The sequence below is a fragment of the Rhinolophus sinicus genome, chromosome 14 (genome assembly GCF_057876585.1).
Source record: "Rhinolophus sinicus isolate RSI-liver-muscle chromosome 14, RSI-T2T, whole genome shotgun sequence".
NCBI classification, from domain to species: Eukaryota; Metazoa; Chordata; class Mammalia; order Chiroptera; family Rhinolophidae; genus Rhinolophus; species Rhinolophus sinicus.
In genome coordinates this window covers 87,538,821-87,561,925 of record NC_142514.1, presented here as the reverse complement: position 1 = coordinate 87,561,925, position 23,105 = coordinate 87,538,821, and the positions used below count along the sequence as shown (strand labels likewise).

At 34.9% G+C, this 23,105-nt stretch overlaps 1 protein-coding gene across 1 annotated transcript in view; it reads right to left on the bottom strand.

Moving 5' to 3' along the window:
* Positions 1–9,914: 9,914 nt before the first annotated feature.
* BLOC1S5 (biogenesis of lysosomal organelles complex 1 subunit 5) overlaps positions 9,915–23,105 on the bottom strand; it is a 40,971-nt gene continuing 27,780 nt past the window's right edge. The window contains exon 5 of the mRNA XM_019745419.3: positions 9,915–12,503. Within this exon, the coding sequence (XP_019600978.1) occupies positions 12,324–12,503 (180 nt within the window). The 3' untranslated portion in view covers positions 9,915–12,323. The remainder of the gene's footprint in view (positions 12,504–23,105) is intronic.

Genomic DNA, 23,105 nt, shown 5'->3' with positions numbered 1-23,105 from the left:
CGAGAGTGGTGGACAGCTGGCGAGAGCTGCCTTGAGTGGCCTACCGACTGGCGACCGACTGCCTCAGCCGTGGGGAGCACAAGGCTCATAACACCAGCACGGGCCAGGGAGCTGCGTCCTACACAACTAGACTGAGAAACAACGGCTTGAACTGGAGTGTGTGTGGGGGGGAGGGTGGAAGAAAGGGGGAAAAAATAAAAATAAAAATAAAATAAAAAAAGATTGGGCTGCCTGGTTGCTGGTGACCTTGACAAGAGGGATTTCAGTGGAGTGACATTGAAAGGCAGGCAGACAAGGGCTCAGAGAGAATAGAAGGTAAGTGGACACAGCAGCCAATACTCACAGCTCTTTCCAGGCATTTACTGTAACGTGAGCAGATGAATGGAGCCGTAGCTAAGAGGTAAATGTGGGGCCGAGGGAGGGCATCTGGGGTTAGGTGTGACACATTTGTAATACACAAGGAAGTTAATGGTTTGGCATGCATGATCTCTAAGTTTTCATCTTTTCATCTTCTGAAAAAAAACAACAATGTTTGAAACAAGTATTTCAGGACTCAAGTAGTCTACTTCGTGTCCTTAATAAAATGCCTGCATGAGAATGTAAGACAATGAACAAGATCAGTACAAGAGGTGCACGTATGTATCAGATCCATGAGAAGAAGGGGCTTTGCTGGACTCATGACTGCAGACGTCACTGGAACCTGGCATCACCACCATGTGTCACTTCATGGAAACCAGGACTAGACTGAGCAAGAAAGAAGGGGAAAAAAGAAATGAAAGTAACCCATGGGGGCCGCTTTCCACCCTCACTTGTCATTTCTCCAGTCCCAGTGGAAGCCTGTAGGCAGCAACCTCACAGCCAACTCAAGTCTCATGTCACAGAACACCCCACACTGAGAATCAAGAGCCAAATGCTATGGACTCTCAGTGAACCTGCAGATCGGGATACCTTTATCCAGCCATGAGTTTAAAGAACTATCATTGTCACCTCAGTACATTTAAAAACGTGTCTGTGTGCTTCTCTTCTCTCATCTACTTCTTATTCTCAACAAATCATATTCAAACTTCAAAATCTCTGCAGCACCAGATAAGAAAGAAACTGTCAGACTTCATTTGGAAGTGACATGGAGAACTTTGTTTTGAGACAGTAAGTGTAACAACAGAAAGGGAAGTAGACTGTTGGGAGGCTAGGACTCGGGGAAAAGAAGGATTTGTCCTGGCTTAAACTGTAGAAACCTCCCTTCAGGAACTGAGGGATTCTGTTTCCCTGTTCCTACTTGAAAACAAGATTTTCAGAGCTACAGCAAGAGAGTATATTCCAGGTCCTACAAGTTTGAAATCTCTGGATACATTTCTCAAAAAACAACAACAAAAAAACCCAAAAAACAATTAAGAGACTAATCACTATGTATATATCACTGTTTGCATCTGGAGATTCATCACAAGTTCTAAACAGATGACCTAAATTTTTAGAAAAATATATATTTGTTAATTGGAAGTAATCTTTTTCAGAGATAAGATTTCAAAGTTCTACTTTTGCCATATATAGTTTACCTTAAAAGATTTCCTGAGAGAAATAGCAACTATTATAAACTAGGTGATGATAGACTAGAAACTGATGGTGTAGACTAAACATAATGAAACACAATCATCTAGTATTTACCTTCATATTCAATCACTGCAAAACACAAATGTAAGGTAAACAGCAAAGATAATCCAAATCTTCCTTAATCAAACTCATGACTAACTCTATAATATGGAGAGAATTTCCCTTTTGAAATATATAGCACATGCTCGAAGCATGGTATATAAACCAGCATATAAAACCAGATATAAAACCACATTCTTTGTTCTTGAACAAGTTAGTCTTCTGGGGAAGGAAATGGGAAATCCTTAAATAGGGGTAGCTGCTTAATGAAACCCTGTAATATTTTCTCACTAATTATATAAAAGCAAAATATTTATCTAAAAGACAAAGATATATTTGATATCTTAATCTTGATTTTCCTAATTTATAGTGATTAATGTTCTCAAAAGCAAAAATTCAGTCACTTGGGTTAACAATTATGAATATGTGAAAAGACAATAGGGCCGATTTCCTAAATCTGAAGCTGTGATAGTGTCATAAGCAATATAAACACATGGACATGTCTCTATATGGATGTTAAAAATTCCCACTGTCTTAAATTCCAAACCAAGAGCTTCATCTCTATACTGCCCTGTTTAGACTAGGAATTACTATTTTCAGCTACATTCTCAAAAATCCATGTGCAGCAAAGTAATTTCCTCTACCAATCACACATCTGACTGAGTCCATAGAGTAACCTTCCTGTAACATTTTCATCATGCCACTTACTCTAAAGTCTCATTATCTATAGAAGCACAGATTATTAAAGTTGGAAATGGTGTGAAAATTGTCTAAGTGATGTGTTTAAATCCCTGTATAAATTTAGTGACAGAAGCCTAGGTGACTAAAATGACTAACACGTATGTCTTCTGACCCTCAAACCAGTGTACTTTCCAATTTCCAATCTCATCTACCACTGTTTTCAACATCTAAATCTATTAATTATCTTTTGAATTTGCCAGTATTTCCATCTGTATTATTGATAAGCAAGGGAAAAAAACCAAGCTTTATTTAGTTTTCTATCCCTCATTTTGCTGTCCAAAAATACAAAGTGGGTGGAACCCAGGTGCTCCATACACGCTTACTGAACTAAACTGAACTAAACTGTCATCCCTTTCATTCTCTAAATCCCACTGAATTCAAGTTTTATCTTTATTATGAAGTTGTCTGATTATAATTCACAAAGACAGTTCCTACTTGGAATTCACTTATTTCAATTATAAACTGATTGCTTTGTATATCATAGTTTTTAATGTATTATGTAATATTACGATCTTTGTTTTTCTATTTTATTATTACATGTACACAACTCGATTATAAACTCCTTTAAGATGGAGTGTAATTATGGACTGCCATGTGTCCCTGAAAATAAGACCTAGCGGGACCATCAGCTCTAGTGTGTCTTTTGGAGCAAAAATTATATAAGACCCCATAATTTTTGCTCCAAAAGACACACTAGAGCTGATGGTCCCGCTAGGTCTTATTTTAGGGGAAACACGGTATGTTTCTCTCAGAATAGAATCCAGACACAGCATCATGTTCCAATGAATAATATTTACTAACTTCTACTTTAGCTTCCATACTAGATGGGAAAAAAATACCCTGACAACTAGCTCTTTAATTCTTTTCTACCAATTACCATTACTGGCTCTAAAACTTAACTTGGGAATTATAACTCTAACTTAATTTGGAGGAAAGGACGAAAAGTTTTTCAAAATCCCTTTTAAAACTTTACTGGGAATGCTGTTTCCTGATTTAGTTTGGGTTACACATGTTGTATTCCAATGAACTACACGCTATTCTCTACTTCAATATAAAGTCCAAAACATCACCAGGGAAGGTTTACTGTACTTTTACTGTCAATAAAACCCTCCTGTCAATTATATAATAAAAGAATCCGTATATGTGAGACACGAAGAAAGTTAGGAAAAAAATATAATTCTCAAAAGAACTTTTAACCCTCCAGGCATACTGTACACACTTTCCGACATTTTGGTATTTTTGTTCAGTGATATAACTTAAATTCTCTCTTTCACATCTTTGTTTATAGATAGTATGCACCCATCTACATAGAACTGTTTAGAGGGGAAAAAAACACCATCTGTTATCACAGTGACCCCTGCTGGTTTTTAGCTATAAATTTTAGATTTCAAGAATATTCTTTAGTGTCAAAATATTTCTTAGTAAAATTAAATATTAATACTTTCAATTTTATTTGATACATAATTTTAAAAACAAATTTAATACACAATTGACCACATAATTTTTTTCTGACAATGATTTCACTGTAATTTTATGAACTATTTTCTGAAAAAAGATACATTTCCAAAAAAGTTGCTTAAGCATTTCAGAGTACATGAAGTTAAAAAAAAAAAAAATGATTTAACTTGTGGCTTTCTTTCCAAATTCTCTACAAATTCTATTTTAAGGGAATGCATTATATGAAATCTTAAAAACATTTACAGAATTATGTCTTTGAAGAATTTAATTTTAGCAATATGGGCAATTTCATAGAAGTCAATTTGATCTACGTAGTAAAAGAAAATTTTAAACATAATCTAGCTAGCCTCATATAATTTTTCCTGCCAGTTTTATGCTATAATTTACATAAACATTGTATTAAAGGTGTACAGCATGATTTATGTATATATTGTGAAATGATCACAGTAAGTTAGCATCCATCACCTCAAAATTCTTTTCTTGTGATGAACTTTTAAGATCGACTGTCCTAGCAACTTTCAAATATACAATACAGTATTAACTAGTCACCATGCTGTAAATTACATCCCCAGATCGTATTAATCTTATATCTGTAAGTTTGTACCTTTCTGACCCCCTACACTCATTTTGCCCACCCACCCATCTCTGGTAACCACCAATCTATTAGCTGTTTTTATGCGTTTTTTTTTTTTGGTAAGATTCTACATATATATGAGACTGTGCAGTATTTCTCTGTCTGACTTACTTCATTTAGCATAATGTCCATCCATGTTGTCACATGGCAGGATTTCCTTCTTTTTTTATGGCTGAATATTCAATTGTATATATACTTCATTTTCTTTTTTAAGCATTTATTGGGGTGACATTCGTTAATAAAATTACATAGGTTTCAAGTGTACAATTCTATAATACATCATCTGTATATTGCATTGTGTGCTCACCACTCAAAGTTTAGTATGCCTCCGACACCACATATTTGATCCCCTTTACGCTCTTTATCTTCCCCCGTACCACCCTTCCCTTCTGGTAACCGCCCTTCTGTTGTGTCTATGAGGTTTTAGTTTGTTCGTTTGTTGCTTTCTGTTCTATATCCTACACGAGTGAAATCATACGGTTCTTGTCCTTTTCCATCCGACTTATTTCACTCAGCAAGATATTCTTAAGATCCATCCTTGTCGCAAATGACAGTCTTTTTTATGACTGAGAAGTAGTCCATTGTATATATGTACCACCTCTTCTTTTATCCAACATCCAATGAAGGACACTTAGGTTGTTTCCATGTCTTGGCTATCGTGTATAATGCTGCAATAAACATATAGGTACATATATCTTTACAAATAAATGTTTTTAATTTTTTCAGGTAAATCTCTAGAAGAGAGATTACTGGGTCATATTATAATAGCTCTACTCTTAATTTTATTTTTATTGGGGAATATTGGGGAAGTGTGTTTTTCCAGGACCCATCACCTCCATGTCAAGCTGTTGTTTTCAATCTACCATGTTTCCCCAAAAATAAGACCTAGCCAGACAATCAGCTTTGATGCGCCTTTTGGAGCAAAAATTAATATAAGACCCAGTATTATATTACATAAATATGTTATAGCAATATAAGACCGTGTCTTATATTAATTTTTGCTTCAAAAGTTGCGTTAGAGCTGATTGTCCAGCTAGGTCTTATTTTTGGGGAAACACGGTAATTGTGGGAGGCGCAGTTCAGCTCCAAATTAAGTCATTGTTTTCAATCTAGTGGAGGGTGCAGCTCACTGGCCCATGTGGGAATCAAGCCGGCGACCTTGGTGTTATGAGCACTGTGCTCTAACCACTGATCCAACCGGCCACCCCTATTCTTAATTTTTTGAGGAACCTCCATACCGTTTCCCATAGTGGCTACACCAATTTACATTCCCACCAGTAGTGTATGAGGGTTCCTTTTTTTCCACAGCCTCTCCAACACTTGTTATTACTTGTCTTGTTGATAATAATCATTCTAACAGGTGTGAGGTGGTATCTCACTGTGGTTTGAATTTGCATTTCCCTAAGAGCTAGTGAAGTTGAGCATTTTTTCATACATGTGTTGGTCATTTGTATGTCTTCTTGGGAAAAGTATCTGTTCAGATCCTCTGCCCATTTTTAATTGGATTGCTTTGTTATTGTTGTGAGTTCTTTATATGTTTGGATATTAGCCCCTTATCGGAGGTATTGTTTGCAAATGCTGGGGGTGCCAAAAAATGTATACAAGTGGACACTTTGGTCAACGTTGCTCAAGCAGCTCACCGTAATCAGAAGTGTCTGGATGCTGATGGTAACCACTTTGAGCACCTCTTGTAATTGCAGAAGTCAAACGACTTGTATTCATCTTTTGTTATCGGTATATATTGAGTATTACAATTTTAACACAGTTTTCCTTTCTTGAAATGTGTATACATTTTTTTGGCACCTTCTGAATATCCTCCCATTTGGTTGGTTGCCTTTTTGTTTTGTTGAGGGTCTCTTTTGCTGTGCAGAAGCTTTTTAGTTTGATACAGTCCCATTCATTTATTTTTTGCTTTTACTGCCATCGCCTTTGGGGTCAAGTTCACACAATCCTCTCTGAGACCAAGCTCCATAAGTTTAGTGTTTTCTTCTATGTATTTGATTGTTTCAGGTCTTATATTTAAGTCTTTAATCCACTTCGAATTTTTATGTATGGTATCAAATAGCAGTCTAGTTTCATTCTTTTGTGTATGGCTTTCCAACTTTCCCAACATCATTTATTGAAGTGACTTTCTTTTCTCCATTGTATGTTTTTGGCCCTTTTGTCAAAAATTAGTTGTCCATATACATGTGGGTTTATTTCTGGATTCTCAATTCTGTTCCATGGTCTGTCTACTTTTCTGCTAATACCATAATGTTTTGATTATTGTAGCTTTGTAGTATAATTTGAAGTTAGGGAGTGTGATACCTCTGGCTTTGTTTTTCCTCAGGATTGCTTTGGCTATTTGGGGTCTTTTGTGGTTCCATACAAATATGATTTTTTGTTCTATTTCTTTGGAAAATGCCATTGGGATTTTGATGAGATTGCATTAAATCTGTATATTGCTTTAGGTAATAAGGCCATTTTAACTGTGCTTATTCTTCCAATCCATGAACATGGAATATCTTTCCATTTCTTTATGTCTTCTTCAATTTCTTTCAAAAAAGTCTTATAGTTTTCAGTGTATAGGTCCTCCACATCTTTTGTTAAGTTTATTCTTATATATCACATTTTCTTTATCCATTCATCTGTCCATGGACACTTAAGTAAGTTATTTCCATGTCTTGAGTATTGTAAATAATGTTGCAATAAACATGGGGTAGATAACTCTTCCAGATAGTGATTTTCTTTCCTTTGGCTAAATACCCAGGAGTGGAATTACTGGATCATATGGCAGTTCTATTTTTTAACTTTTTGAGAACTCTCCAAACTGTTTCCATAGTGGCTGCACAAATTTACATTCCACCAATACTGCACAAGGGTTCCCTTTTCTCCACATCCTTGCCAACACTTATCTCTTGTCTTTTTTATGACAATCATTTTAACAGGTGTATAAAGTGATATCTAATGATGAGTAATGTTGGGCATTTTGTATGTCTTCTTTGGAAAAAATGTCTATTTAGTTCCTCTGCCCACTTTTAATCAGACTTTTTTTTGCTATTGAGTTACGTGAGTTCATGGGGGATAAGAATCATGGTCTAGGACTGCATCAGTCTGCTCTGGCTGCCATAGTAAAATACCACGGGTGGCAGAGCATAAACCAAAGAAATTTTGTTCTGGAGGGAAAAAGTCCAAGATCAACATGCTAGAAAATTCCATTTTAGGTGAGGCCTCTCTTCCGGGTTTGCAGATGGCCAACTTTTTTCGACCTTTTCTCTGAGTGTGCGTGGGGAGAGAGTACTCTGTTGTCTCCTCCTCTTCTTATATGGACATCAGTGCTAATAGATTAGGGCCCCTCCCATATGACCTCCTTTAACCTTAATTACCCTCTTAAAGGCCATTATCTCCAAATGAAGTCACATTGGGGGTTAGGGCTTCAACATATGAATTTTGAGGGACACAGTTCAGTTCATGACAGTGAGTGGGGTAAGCAGTAGAACTTGATGAATCCCCACAGGTACCACTTTCAGTGAGTGAACAAGAAAAACATATAAAGTTTTTCTTCTTCTTTACTTGAAATCAAACTGTGATGAGGGAAAAAGTTTCCTCTAGGAATGTCTTATCACAGCCCAATACTCACATGTTTAAGGATGAAATTCATATTACTTGTGTGTGTGTGAACGTGCATGTGTTGAAGAAAAGGACGGAAGTGGAGGCAAGAAACAAGTTAAAAACTGACTTTGAAGTTCCACGAGAAACAAACTGGTGGTGCTAGAAAAAGAAACCTCCTCTGTCAGAACATAATTTAAACAAAAAAAATTCCCCAAAATAAAGTTCAGAAGAATATGAACTCACAATCAAAAATCACCGATCACATTAGAAAACAAGTCACCACAAACTTGTTTCAGACAAAACAATGAACGACAAACTGTAGAGTCAGGTCCACACAAAAAGAACAGTTAATATGTTCTAAAGAAAAGAAAAAGCGGGAAGAATGGGAACTACCCTAAATGACCAAGAAACTTTAAGAACCAAATAACACTTCTGGAAATAAAAAAATATATAACTGTGATTAAAAATTTGATAGATAGGTTAAATAGGTTAGAGACAGTGAGAAGACAGACCTAGTGAACTAGACAACAGATTTAAAGAAATTATCCAGAATTCAACACAGAGAGACAAAGAGATAGAAAATATGAATCAGAGATAAAATGATATGGAGAATAGAGTGAGACAGTGAAACAGAAGTAATTTGATTTCCTAAAGTGGAGAAGAGAACAAATGGGGGAAGTACTATATTGAAAGAAATAAACGCTGAGAATTTTTTTTAATTTATGAAAGACACTAATTCTCAGATTCAAGAAGCTCAATGAATCTGAACAGGATAATGAAAAATCCACAGCTGGACACACTGCAGTATAATGACATTTGCTTATAGAACACCAAAGATAAAGACCTTAAATACAACTTGAGAGAAAAGACAGATTAGCTACAAAGGAGTACTGATCACACTGACAATTGGCCTTTCAGAAGCAACAATGGCAGCAAGAAGACTGTGGAATAATATCATCAAATAATGAGAGAAAATAACTGTCAATCTAGAATTGTATACCCAGCTAACTTTCAAGGATAATAAAAATGGTAAATTGTAGGTAAATCTAAACAAATTTTGACTGTATAACTATTTTTGAAGTTAAACTGAGATAAAACTAAAATTTCAGACACTAATTTGTAAGTTGAGGGGAGAAAATCAGACTTTGTTTAGAAAGTTCTTATGTTTAGAAGGAAAGTAAAAATATTAATTTTAGATTTTAAGTTAACTATGCAAATTAAATTTCTTAGTAAGCACTAAAAGATAAAAATTGAGTTTTTATCTTTTAAACTAGTAGAGGAAAACAAAACAAACTTCATCATTTTGAAAAAAGGCAAAAACAAAACAAAACCACACAAACAGTGAGGAAACAGAAAAAGTGGGACAAAAAGCACAATTAAGATGGTATAAATAAACCTTAATATATTAATAAGTTCAATAAATGTAGATGGATTAAAGTTTCCAGGTAAAAAAATAATCAGATAGAAAGAAAAAATGTCTAGTTACAGTTTTTAAGCGGCATATCTAAAACATAACAGAAAGATCCAACAGAAGGATAAATATATACCATAAAAATACTAACCAGGTGGTGCAGCCTATATAAATATTTTTTCAGCATAGCTTTTAAAGCAATATAAAATGAAACAAAAAAAATTAGAAATACAGGCTATGACTATAAGTATGATTCAATTCTACACTTGGAAGATAATTCTAAACTTGCATGCACAGTAACAAGTCTTCAAAATACACAAAACAAAACTTGACGAGTTACAGGGAGATATTAAAAAATCCACCAGAGTAGGAAATTTCAACATATCTCAGAACGAGAGATCAAGTAGAAGGAAAAACAACAGTAAAACAGAGACAATTGAAACATTTCGTGTAATGGACACCCAACAACTAGAAAATATGCATATTTTCAAGTACTAATGAAACATTTACAAAACTGACCATATTTTAGGTCACAAGGCAAATCTCAATTTCACATATTAATTTTATATGGACCTATTCTGTGACCACAAGCCAATTAAAGCTGAAATCAATAATAACAGAATTTAGAAATCTACGTTAGGAAATGAAACGAAATCATAATGAAAAACTAAAAATACTTAGAACTTAAAAACAAGTATATCTATAGCACTTTAACATGACAAAACATTATTTCATCACAAAAGAATCCTGTGAGCTATATCAAACCAATATTACCTCTGCTCAACAGCATAAATAACAGAAATTTTGTAAATTATGTAATTACTGTATGAAAAGTTTATATATATAATACATATCAGAAGTGATTTGGAAACTGGGAAAATAAATGAAAGTGTTCACTACTAAAAACATTAAAAGGAAGGCAAACCAACAGTCATTTTAGAAGTTCATATTGACTAGCTGACAAAGTTACAAAGAAAGTAGTATGTTAATGTTTAAAGGTCAAAAAGCCCATTAATTCTTTTTGGTTTAAAAAGTCCCTTAGATCCTTCTATAATATATACAAACTCATATGGTAAAGTATTTATTGCTCATATGAGATGAACAAACACTATCAGAAATCCTTGCTGCACAGGTCGAGTAACCAGTTAGGAGAACATCCTTGCTCTCACACACAGTCCTGATTTCTTGGTTACAGCGTCTGTTCAGTGGTGCACTGGCAATTAATAGCATTCCAAATATTGCCTGTAGTACAAAGGGAATTTTCATTTAACATTCCCCTCCCTTTTCATGTGTGGGATATTTTTGGAAGTATGTTTTTTTCCCCCATTCACTGAAAGAGAATTAAGAAAATTCCAACATGCCTTAGTGTCAGCAAGTGCTCTTTTTGGTCCAGGTACCAGAGGATGATTGATGAACCTGTCAAGCCTACAGTAGCGGACAGAGAAAGTTGGCAGAAGTTCAGTGTTATTGAAAGAAATCTCAAATACTTATTTCATCTCCTCTATTAACTTTAATCACATTTTCAACATGCAGCCAAGAATGAAGCTTTGACAGTAAGCCATAAATTCACACAAGCAAGCATTGTCCGTTTTCTGCACTAGCAACACTGAGATAACATGAGGGAGTTGGGTATTTTCTTTCTTGTGCCTTTCTTTACTGAAGAGCAATAAAAAATATTTGAAAGATTTATCCATACATCAAATTCATTTGTTATAAAGCTCTTGAAATTATTGCATTTAATTTTGCTTCATTTGTGGCAAATAAAAAACCAACTTAGTTCCTCAATTAGACGGTTAAGTGCAAATTTTTAAAGATCACAGTGATGACAGGATTGGTACATGTTTCATCATAATATACCTGCTTATGAGAATAGACATTAAACACTAAAGAGGATTTACATTTAACATGGATCATTTGCCATGTGGACAAATACTTCGGGTATATTCAGAACCAGAATCTTTATGTGCTTCCAGAGGGACTCCTCGGCAGATTTTGCTGATTACTCACTAAAGAGTTGAAACATGTATACATGTTATTTATCTTACAAAGCTTACCCACAGCCAAACAGATACAAAAATGAGGTAAATACTATGGGCAAGATTATGGTTCTTGGAAAGGCTAAGTCAACTATATTTTTGGTACGCTGTTCCTTCTAAGCCATGTTTTAAAAGCTGAAAATGTTAAGTGCTGAAGGCCACAAAACTTCCGAAGTCTGTGTTGCCATCCAGTGAAACACATGGCATTCTGCGACACTGCAAAATCTATAACCTTCCCAACAGGCAGTTCAAAGACCAAAAAGGCTGTCTTTGCCATAGCAGAGACAAGGTTTTGACTCTCAACCCTCTCAGATGTGATCTCTGCTCTGAGGACAGTTGTTTTTGTCTACGTTACTCACAGAATAACACTTTAGACATTCTTCCAATAGCCAGGGAGGCTATAATAGACAGCTATTTCCTCTGCCTTCTAAGCCACAATAATAAACTAGTATTAGTCCTATATAAGAATGAATGAATTCTCTTTCTCTCTAAGAACTTTATACTCTGAGATAATCAACGGAAAAGAAGACCAATTCTGATTAACAAAGAGTATATTTATCTGATTTTTCCTCCTACTTCCCCCCATTCAAATAATCATATGTAGGCACTTAAAACTGAAAAAACATAGCACTCTTCTGCTATTAAACATTTAATTAAGATTCCAGTAGAAGTTCCTTTCTTCTGATATGAGTGCCACTGAATATATTGCTAAGCTTGAAGCAGAGGCTAAATGGTTTGGTGGGAATAGTTTTTTGGGGGAAGTCAATGTTTTTTCATCAGATTTTAATTATTGTGGTTCAAATTCTTAAAAGGTTGAAAATTTTGCTAGGTCCTTCTCCATCTCAGCATATTGTTCTTTAAGTCTCTCCATCGCTTTTCTGTGCTCTTCATCCATTTCAGCCTGTTTGTTGTGTTGTTCTTTCAAGAAATCCTCCCATTGGATTATACGCTGTTTTTCGTTAGCTAGTAAATGGTCATTATAAATCTGAGAAAAGAAAATTTGAAAGTCACGTGAAATTCTCCAGACAATATTTTTTCTATGCAGGAGACAACATAACTTTACCTCTTAATATTTGGTTACTGTAGTGATCAGCTGGAAAGTCACAATGATAAAACTGCACTGAGGTTTTCACGTCTAACAAGAGCATGACACATTGGAAGGCTAAGGCTCTTCTTACTATGATTGAACATTGGTATTCACATTTCTGAAATTTCAAAATGTCTAGCATCTTTAAACAACAAAATCGAACACAATTCAAGAAAATTTTCATACCTCTATTTCTCCTCAAATTCCATTTAACTGTATATAATTCTTAAATCAAGTTTAAAGAACATATGCCAAAAGAATTATTATAAGAAATTAAAATGCTTGTCTTATATAAAATACTTTTTAAGTGCATTAAAAAGAATCATACATTATTAATCACTGGAAGAGAACACAGGAAATCTCTTCTGGTTTAATTCTCTTCCATAAAGCAAATAAACACCAAAAGCATCTGTTGTCAAATATCTAAGTTCTTCTTCAGATGTTTCATAATGTTTCCATACGAGGATGAAAAAATTTTTGAGTACCACAACAATAAAGATGAAACAATGCATAAGTAAAAAAGGTATCAATTTAGTAGTTTCAATTATCATCTTTGAATATGTATAACAATGAGCTAAATAGACTATGAAAAATAACTTTATATCCCTGCCTCAAATATTCTACATACATGTCTTTAGAAGTTAAGTTTTGATAAAAGCTAAGTCCTATTAAACAAACAAGCAAACCTTTGACAGATACAAACCATACAAACCTACAAAGCACCCAAAGTCATTACTAATTCCAGTGCTCTAATGGAAACAGGACATCTGGTGTGTTTTCTGTACTGGTAACTAAGATGCAGGCCACCAGAAAGACAGCTAATAGGAAAAAAGGTAGAAACAGGCCTTCACGCTGCCCATGATGTCCTTGCTGGTCTGTGTCCTCTCTCACTTGGGCCATGATGAGAAGCGCGGAGAAGTGCTGGATAAGCCAGCGTGCTCTAAGTATCTACGAAATGTGTTTTCTGCGAGTTCTTTTGTGTATCTTACCTACTTCTAAAAAATCCCTCTTTTAAGATTACATTATTCTCATTTTACAAATGAAGAAATGAAGAAATGAAGGCTTAAGGACACGAAATTCGCTTCTCCACGGTCATTCAGCAATTAAGTTGTAGACTCACTTAGGTCTTTCCAACATCTATGCCTTTTCTATTACAAAGTGCAAATCAGATCTTTCCAGAGGATGTTTTCCGTAGGTCGCTAAGTCTCTTTCCCTACACAAAAAAATTTAAAAAGGCTATTACAAGAACTTTTTCTGCCAATCTGATGTGAAGTTCCTCAGCACGAAGGCTTTTCAAGTGAAAAGAGGCTGAAGTGAGTCTGAAGTTTGAATTATAGTCTAGTTTTCCCCTCAAATATGTCCCACAGACCCTTGGGACCTAAACAGACATTACAGTGGGGAGGAGAGAGTGTGAGGGAGGGGTTTGCTGATCCAATAAATTTGGGAAGCAGGTGAAGCAAAATTCAAAACATTACTTTTTAACTTTTCAGCTTCCTGGACTGTAAATCTCCAAAAGATGAATGAAACACGAACAGGTCATGAAACTCTTCATGGAACCTTTTGCAAAAACGATTATATTCTAAGAGAAAAGCCATCAGACTAAAACGAAAAATGAAAATAAACTTCCTCAAAATCATATCTTGCTTTAGCTGTAAATTAATTTTAATAAATACAGAAAATACTAACATCCATGCGCAGATGTTGTTTAATAGATTGTTTGTTTTTTAATCGAAACTCCATAATGGGCCCAGCTGACCCACGATGGGGACCACAGGCAAAGCCGGGCTTCCACTTCCCACCAGGCAGTACTTCATTCAGTGCAGCTCAGTGGAGAAAAAGGAAGACTCAGGAGGCATATAAACCTCAGTTCAAATTCCGGTTCACTTGTGACCAGTTGCATGTCCCTGAGCAAGTTAAAAGTTTCTTTAACTTTAAAATGAGGAAAATAATACTTTATATTCATAAATAATATTTATGAAGACCAGAGGTAATAACACATGTCAAGTTCCTAGCTCAGTGCCTGTGGTGTTTAATAAAAGGCAATTATTATTATTATTATACAAATCATAAGCAAAGCACCAGGAAGGCATATCAAACCACTTTTTATCCTCCCCAATTTAAGTTTTTTGTTTTTTAATTTTAGAAATAGATTCTTGTAATAATTCAAACAATAGAGGCTACTCAAATAAAAGTAATAGTTTCCCTCTCCCATTCCAGTACTCAATTCAATCCTCCTTAATGATTCTACTATTTACTATTTTGCTAAAAGACTTTAATTAAAATGTTGCCAAACAGTAACATCTCTATTTTACAGTTTCAGAATATTATGACGAAAGATATATATATATATACATCCAAAGCTGCTTTTTCACATAAGACAATCACTCCTCGGCCTCCTAGTCCAGGTGGAAAGAAGTTGAATGCTGACTAGTCCCTGACCCAGCTGAAAATCTAGTCTTGCTCTCTTATCAAGAAGTTCTTGAAAACACTCTATCTTTCCTTAGTCTCCCACTTTTAATAACAACTGCTATTCAAGCTTGCATTCTTCCCAATATTTAATAAAGAAAAAATGTGTACTGACAATACTGTGGTCTTCACATATAAATAAATCTCAGCTACCTGGAAATAACATCTACCTGAAATGTAGTTACGTAGTTGAGAACTACGTGGTAAAACCTTTAAGTGATTAAAAAAAATAAAAATAGAGAGAGAGAGAGAGAAAAAAAAAGAGACCACAAAGTCCATTTACAAATATTGCAGTACTCATGAAAAGCTCTTTTGATTCTGAGTCTAATTACCCTACTTTATCCATAATTCTAACCAGGTTAGTTAGCTGGTTTACAGAACTCTTCCATATTAAAAGTCACAAATTAGAAAAAGAAAATGCTGATAGATGAGATAGGAAGAAGAAATGATAGACATCAGCCTCACAGTGAAGGGGAAAATAGATACAAAAACCTAAAGCACACGGTATCTGAAGGCATTTGGAATAGAGAAACACTCTTTCCCCCTAATTCCCCGAGGACATCACTGTAACATCAAACTGTATATTCTCAATAATTCCCAATTTATAAAGAAAATTAACCTATAACATTTATTTTTTTTTGGTAAAAACTCAGAAAAGTATGGAATATTTTAAAAGATTTCCACCGCAAATAGTTATAAAAGTACTGTGCTTAAAGAAGATACAGATCTCAGCTTTGTGGTAAACCTGACTAGGCTATCTGCAACAATTCATTTTCTAAGAATTCTAGAACCAAGAGGTTCACTGCATATAACAGAAAACTCGCTAATTAGCTATGTCTTACATACTATCACCTACAAGAAAGTTAAAAACAATTCTAAGCCAACAGGAGTGCATAGTGTCTTAGGGTACACCTATTCAAAATGTAAAGAAATGCAGCCTGGACAGCGTAACTTGAATGGAACGACAGCAGCGAAGACCCCACCCCCTAAGCGAGCACCACAATCTTCTTCAATCCAACGGAAACCATGCTAACGTGAGCATGCATCTCAGTTCATACCTGAGGAAGTTATCACATCCACAGATTTAGCCTGACATGTCAACGAATCTTTTTACAACTACAACAAACTCTCAGAAACAAGGACAAATCTTTTACGAACACTGAGCTCACTGTAGATCAGTATCGCCTGCGCATATCATTACTTCAAACACAGTAATTCTGATTTTGTGTTTAATAAATGGGGTTCTTGTAAGATTTAGTCTGATATTAGGGTTCCTCTAATTAAAACATGTTTGAAAAACAATGATCGTATCTCACCAGTCCTATTCCATCAGACGCATACAAATCTAACAGAAAGTGATAGTTGCCCATCCCCTATACACACCAAATCTTTTCCCTAGTATCCTTTTTCCTAGTATTATTAATAGTTTGATGGGCACCCACAGATTTTTTCCTATGCTGATACAAATATATTTCTTTAGTAACAAGAAAATGAAGTCACATTACACATGACGCTCTGCAGCTTCCTTTTTCCAATAATGATATAATAGGTACCAGCGGCATACCAACAGCACGAGGGTGGGAGAGCTCTGCCCCTGTGCAAGCAATAAGGGGTGTATTGTCTGTCCGGAATTTATATCAATGACACGAACAACTGAAAGACTGTTTTTTATTACCACCAGGCACTGGCAATACTGAATAATGTCAGTGATAAAATATTCCTAAACCAAAAAATCTTTCTTTCATCTAAGTTCTAAACAATTGTTGAGGTTATTGTTAAATTTTAATAATTGCAAATTAACAAATTTTTATTGTTTAATCCTTAATAAATTTTATATCCCAGTTCCACAGCTAGTCCTGGACAAAGATGAAGTCAACGACACCTGTTCATTTCAAAAGTAAATTCCTCGTAGCTCAGAATCATTTCAGCTTTCTTTGGATGCTCAGCCCCTCTAACCTCTGGGTAATTAAATATTCTTACATTTCAACAATAGAGCAACTGCAGAAATAAAACCTGAATTAGTTCAAATCTATCCTTCTATATTACCATTTTTTATATTTAAATTTGTGTATGTTTTTATTTTATTTAACATTTTTTACCATGGAAAACATTGGGAGCCACTAGTTTCAAAAAGAAATAAAGACAGTATTGCCATTTCTGGAATTTAATGTAAAATGTAATGTTTATGAATCTCTCCCAGACTTATTCTTATGTTTAAAACTTTTCCAAGCTATGTATCGTTGAAGATATTTTCAAATTTATAATAAAAAGCATTTTCAATCAACCATGAGTCAAGACAGATTGATAAATCTGTCTATACTATTTATTTGAGTTGTATATGCAAAGATTAAATTTGATAAAGTCATTAACGAATCTGCACAAGTTAAGAATCAAAAGCAAACTATATTATTATTTATTATCACTGTGACAGACCAATGTGTACGTAGATATTTTTTTCCTTTTTTCAAAAACTATATTAATGTACTTAAAATGATCAATTTCTTGTTTTTTTCCTCTTGGTATTACAGTACTTTTTAAATTTTTTACTGGTATGATTATGTACATGAAGTTAAAAAAACACTATCTGCATTTCTTCTCATCATTATTCACTAATATCAGATTATTATTAAAAGTAATTTTGCCTGGGTGGGTACTAAAAATGATCTATTTTAGGTGTAAAATATGACAGGTACACTGCCCCATGGACATCTTTCCAAGGTCACACAGCAAGGAGGTAACACAGAGAGAAAGAGGTAGAATCAAGAAAGAAATCCAGTTTTCGCCTGTTTTTTTTTTGCTATATGATGTTGTTTAAACCAAACACATTAAATTATTAGTCTTGTAGGATTGGCAATGTTTTTTAAAATGGCAAAAACTAATAAGCATTTCACATTCCAATTTCAAAAGTAATTAAGAGCTTTGAAAAAACTGACCATGCCTGAATAGGCAGGAAAAAAAATCTAGACGCACAAATTGTGAACCACTTAGGGATTTATATGTGGGACACACGCTAACTTTAAAAACAAAGTGCAACTGACTTTGGTCTAGTTTTCTTTGTTTCTTCTAGCAAGAGATCATATAGCAGCATGTGGTATAAAGATCAAGTCATACAAGGACTAGAAGACTTTACTGGTGAATTCTACCAAATGCTTAAAGAAGAACTAATACGAATCTTTCTCAAACTATTCCAAAAATTTTGTGGAGGGCAAAAGACTTAACTCATTCTGTGAGGCCAGGATCGTGCTAATACTAAAGGCAGACAAAGACACAAGAAAAGATAACTGCAGATCAATATCACTGATGAATACTGATAGAAAAACCCTCAACAAAACTAACAAACTGAATTCAACAGCATATTAAAAGGGATCATATGCCATAATCAAGTGGGTTTTATTCCTGGAATGCAAGGATGGTTCAACATATGAAAATCAATCAAAACACACCAAATCAACAGAATGAAGGAAAAAAACACATAATCATCTCAAATGATGCAGAAAGCACTCTTGATGAAATTCAACACCCTTACATGACAAAAACATTCCACAAACTGGTAATAGTAGGAAAGTATCTCAAGAATATAAAGGCCATATATGAGAAACTCGAGTGACACCAAATATATGAAGTTTCAAGTGACACCAAATGGCCAACACAATCTTGCAAAAGAAAACAAAGTTGGAGGTCTCACACTGTCTTAAACACGTGTTCATGATGCTTTTACATCTGGGGACTCGCTGACCGTGGAGAGACTGTCTGTCCCTCCCAGGGCTAGCCCATTCCTAGAGACAGCAAACAACTCCCCTGTGAGCGTACCTTTTATATGCAAGCCAACCAATCCAATGCCCACACCCCAACCACCTTCTTTTTTGGGCTCTCAGACGCTGGGCCACTGTCTACCGGCCCTAATCACCCAGGGCCAGGTACCTTACAACTAAGGACAGCCCCTATGCCCCAGAGCCTGACGAAATTATTCAAACTAGCCAATTCTACACTTGATTACCCTGCTTCACATGTTACTTCCTGCAGAAATCACAACAAAAGCTCTTGCACATGTTTTGCCCTCTTTCACTCTGCCTCCTGACAAACCCTAATGCTTTCCCACATGATCCTGCGTGGCACGGTATACCTCCTCTTGGGAACTGTGAGTAACAAATTATCTTTCCTTCGCAATCATCCCCAATCTGTTGGCCTCACCATATCTAAATAATAATAAAACCTATATTAAAAAAAACACATTTCCTGATTTCAAAACCTACCACAAAAATATTATAATAAAAACAGTGTGTGGTACTGGCACAAACACAGACATATAGACCAAACGAATAGAACAGAAAGTTGAGAAATAAACCCTCACATACATGGGCAATGATTTTTCATAAGGGTGCCAAGACAATTCAATAGGGAAAGGACACTCTTTTCAACAGTTGGTGCTCGGAAAACGACATATCCACATGCAAAAAATAAAATAAAATAAAATGAAAAAATTAGACCCTTACCTTGCATCATATGCAAATATTGGATCAAAGACCTACAAGTTAAACCTAAAACTAAAAAATTCTTAGAAGAAAACGGGGAAAGCTTCGTGACATTGGATTTGGCAATTTCTTGGATATGACACCAAAGGCATAGGCAACAAAAGTAAAAGTAGATAAATCAGACTTCAAAATTAAAAACTTTTTTGCATCAAAGGACACTATCAACAGAATAAAAAGATAATCCACAGAATGGTTGAAAATATTTGCAAATCATGTATCTGATAAGGGACTAATACCCAAAATATATTAAGAAAAAACACCCACAACTCAACAATAACAATAAAACAACTTGATTTAAAAATGGGCAAAGGGTTTGAATGAACATTTCTCCAAAGAAGATATACAAATGGCCAATAAGCACAAGAAAAAAATGCTCAATATCAGGAATCATTGAGGAAATGCAAATCAAAACCACAATGAGAGAACCATTAGATTGGTTATTATCAAAGAAACAAAGTAACAAGTGTTAGCAAGGATGTGGAGAAAATGGAACCCTTGTGTAATGCTGGTGGGAAGATAAAACAGTGCAACTGCTGTGGAAAACAGTATGGTGGTTCCTCAAAAAAAAATTAAAAATAGAATTCCGTATGGTCCAGTAAGTCCGCTTCTGGGTATATATACAAAAGAATGCAAAGCAGGAGTCTGAACAAATATTTGTACACACAACTTAACGGTGGTGTTATTCACAATAGCTAAAAGGTAAAAGCAAACCAAGTATCCAAGGATAGATGAATGGATACACAAAATGTATCCACCCTTAAAAAGGAATGAAATTCTGATACATGCTACAGCACATATGAACCTTGAAGACACTGTATTAAAGAAGTCAGTTATGAAAAGATAAAAATTGTATGATTACAGTTAGAAGAGGTACCTAGAAGTAGTCAAATTATAGAGACAGCAAGTAGAAAGTTGTGGGGAGGGGAGATGGGGAGTTAGTGTTTAATGAAGACAGAGTTTCAGTTTGGGAAGATGAAAAAGTTCTGGAAACGAATGGAAGTGATGGTTGCACAACAGTGTGAATGCACTTAACGCCACAGAATTCTCATACAATTAAAAATGGTTAAAATGGTAAATTTTATGCTAGGTGTATTTTACCACAATTAAAAAAGAAAGATTCAAATTAGTTTTCAGAGGATTCTTCCTAAATGAAATCAATTGCATTCTTAAAGAAGTGGGTACATTTGTTTTTCTTAAGACAAAATTAGAAAATGTCAACTTTAAAAGAAAACAGAAAGTTTATTAATGAGCTATAACTGTGTACCAAAAGTAATTAGCTGTAATGGTTTTGTCTCTTTCTACAACAGAGAAAAAAATAGTAACAAACTGGTTACATCTATCCCATTAGAAATAAATTAAAAGAAAGGACAACCCTGAAGCCAAACCCTGTCTAGGACCAGGTCTACACATGAATTCTGGAATACATTTCTGCATGCATGAAGCTAAGTTAGTGATTCTCAACTGGGGGGTGATTTTGACACTCCTGTACCCCAGATTTTTGGTTATCAAAGCACAGGTTAGGGGGAGGTGCTCCTGGCAGATAGTAGGTAGAGGCCAAGGATGCTGCTAAACATCCTACAAAGCACAGGCAGCCTCCACAACAAATTTTGTGGTCCAAAATGTCAATAGTGCAGACGGTGAGAAACCCTGGTCTGAGGGAAAACTCTGAATAAGCCAATTAAGGTCTAAAAGGCCTTTAGGAATCTGTCAGGAATACACATGCCATTAATTTTACATATGCCTTACACATACAGATGAAAAAATGTTTACTTTGGTAAGAAGTGTCAGAATAACAACTGTCAGTAATGATTTTAAATAGAATATTTCATACTGATCTATTTATTACTCCGCATTTTCAAACTCTATCAAGAACAATGCATAATAATGCTATCTCACTGATCTCATGAAAAAAATCATACAGGGGTATAGCTGAATCTAATAAATATTTGTGAACAAGATGAATGAAAGGATTCGTGTTTACATTATTATTATCATCATCTCTAGTTTGGTGCATATGGCTTCAAAGTCGATGCTTGTGTATGGAATCCAAGTTTAAACTATTCACAGATACTAATGAGCTCATCTCCCTTGGTGGCATATTTTTAAGAGTCAGTGAATTTTATAAGGTAGTTGTATTTTCATTTCATTACTCTTACTGCTAGTGCCCAAAATGCAACTTTGTATTAGTGGGTAATTTTCAAGACATGTGTCAAATATCTGGGGAATGTGGATTTATTGTTCTTCTGAATGTACTTTCAGATATCAATTGTGGGAAATGTGACTGGGATGAATGACGTTTATCTAATGTACTTCCCACAGAATTCCACAAATTGTCTTGACATAAAAGAATTAATGATTAATGGCGATAGTCTATTTTATTCCATTACTACTCCCATCTTTCTTTGTTCTGAGAGCCATTCAAATACACAAAATGTAGCCAACAGTATAACCATGGGCAACAATTAACATTAGATTGCAAAATGTAGTTAAAGGTCAATTTTGCTTTGCACACATTTTCTAGATGAGAAATTAAACTTTATCTGTGTCTTTTATATGTGAGAGTGTGTGTGTGTGTGTGTGTGTGTGTGTGTGTGTGTAGTCTAAAACCTCTGCCACATCAAAGCTTCAAAGCTTTGGCAAAAGCCAGATATGGCAGTAAAAAGAAAAAGTCCTTAAAGAGCCATATTTCAAATGTTTTGCTAACTAGATAAGCACTGAAAGTGAAATAAAGACTGAAGGTTTGTTGCCTTTAAAGAATATAAAGAACTTTTATTTTTCTCTGAGTTCTGTCTGAAAAATGCATCTTTGTGTGACTTTCACCTGGTTAATTTTATTAAATTATCTCAAGAAAAGGAAACAACCAGGGTGGCTGCATATGCATGTAGGTTTCAGATTCTGTACCAGTTCTTAGTGAAATTCAACATTTCAGTATATTCTAAAATAGTAATTTTAATATGCATTCCATAAAAAATAGTTCAGTAATATTCTGACATAAGAGTAAGAAATATATTTCAGACTAAAATATTCTAAGGGCTTTATTATTCCTTGAGGCCCTTTTTTAAAACACAAAAACAAAAAACAATGAGATAATCTTTTAATTTAGAAAGTCATGAATGGGCAGGATTCTCAAGGGTTTCGCCAACTCTAATGGCCACAGCAGGTCCCTTATCCCTAGAGTGACTACCTGCAGCTTAAACAAATGATTGAGCTGGCATAGACAAAACACCACCTTACATCTGGAGTGGTGTACAATCTGCAAAGCAGTTTCACATAAATTATATAACATATCATGTAAGTAGAATATCAATCCATCAGGTAAGTAGAACAGGTATCTATTTTGCAGATGAGGGGCCTGAAGCTCCAGGGTTTTTCCAAGGACATAGAGCTAGCTCACAAAGGCAACAACCAGAAATAGAAGACACCGGGCATTTTTACCTAATCCGGTCATTTTCCTACTTATATAGTTAATACACCAAATGTGAAAAAGTTCAAAGTGATAAGA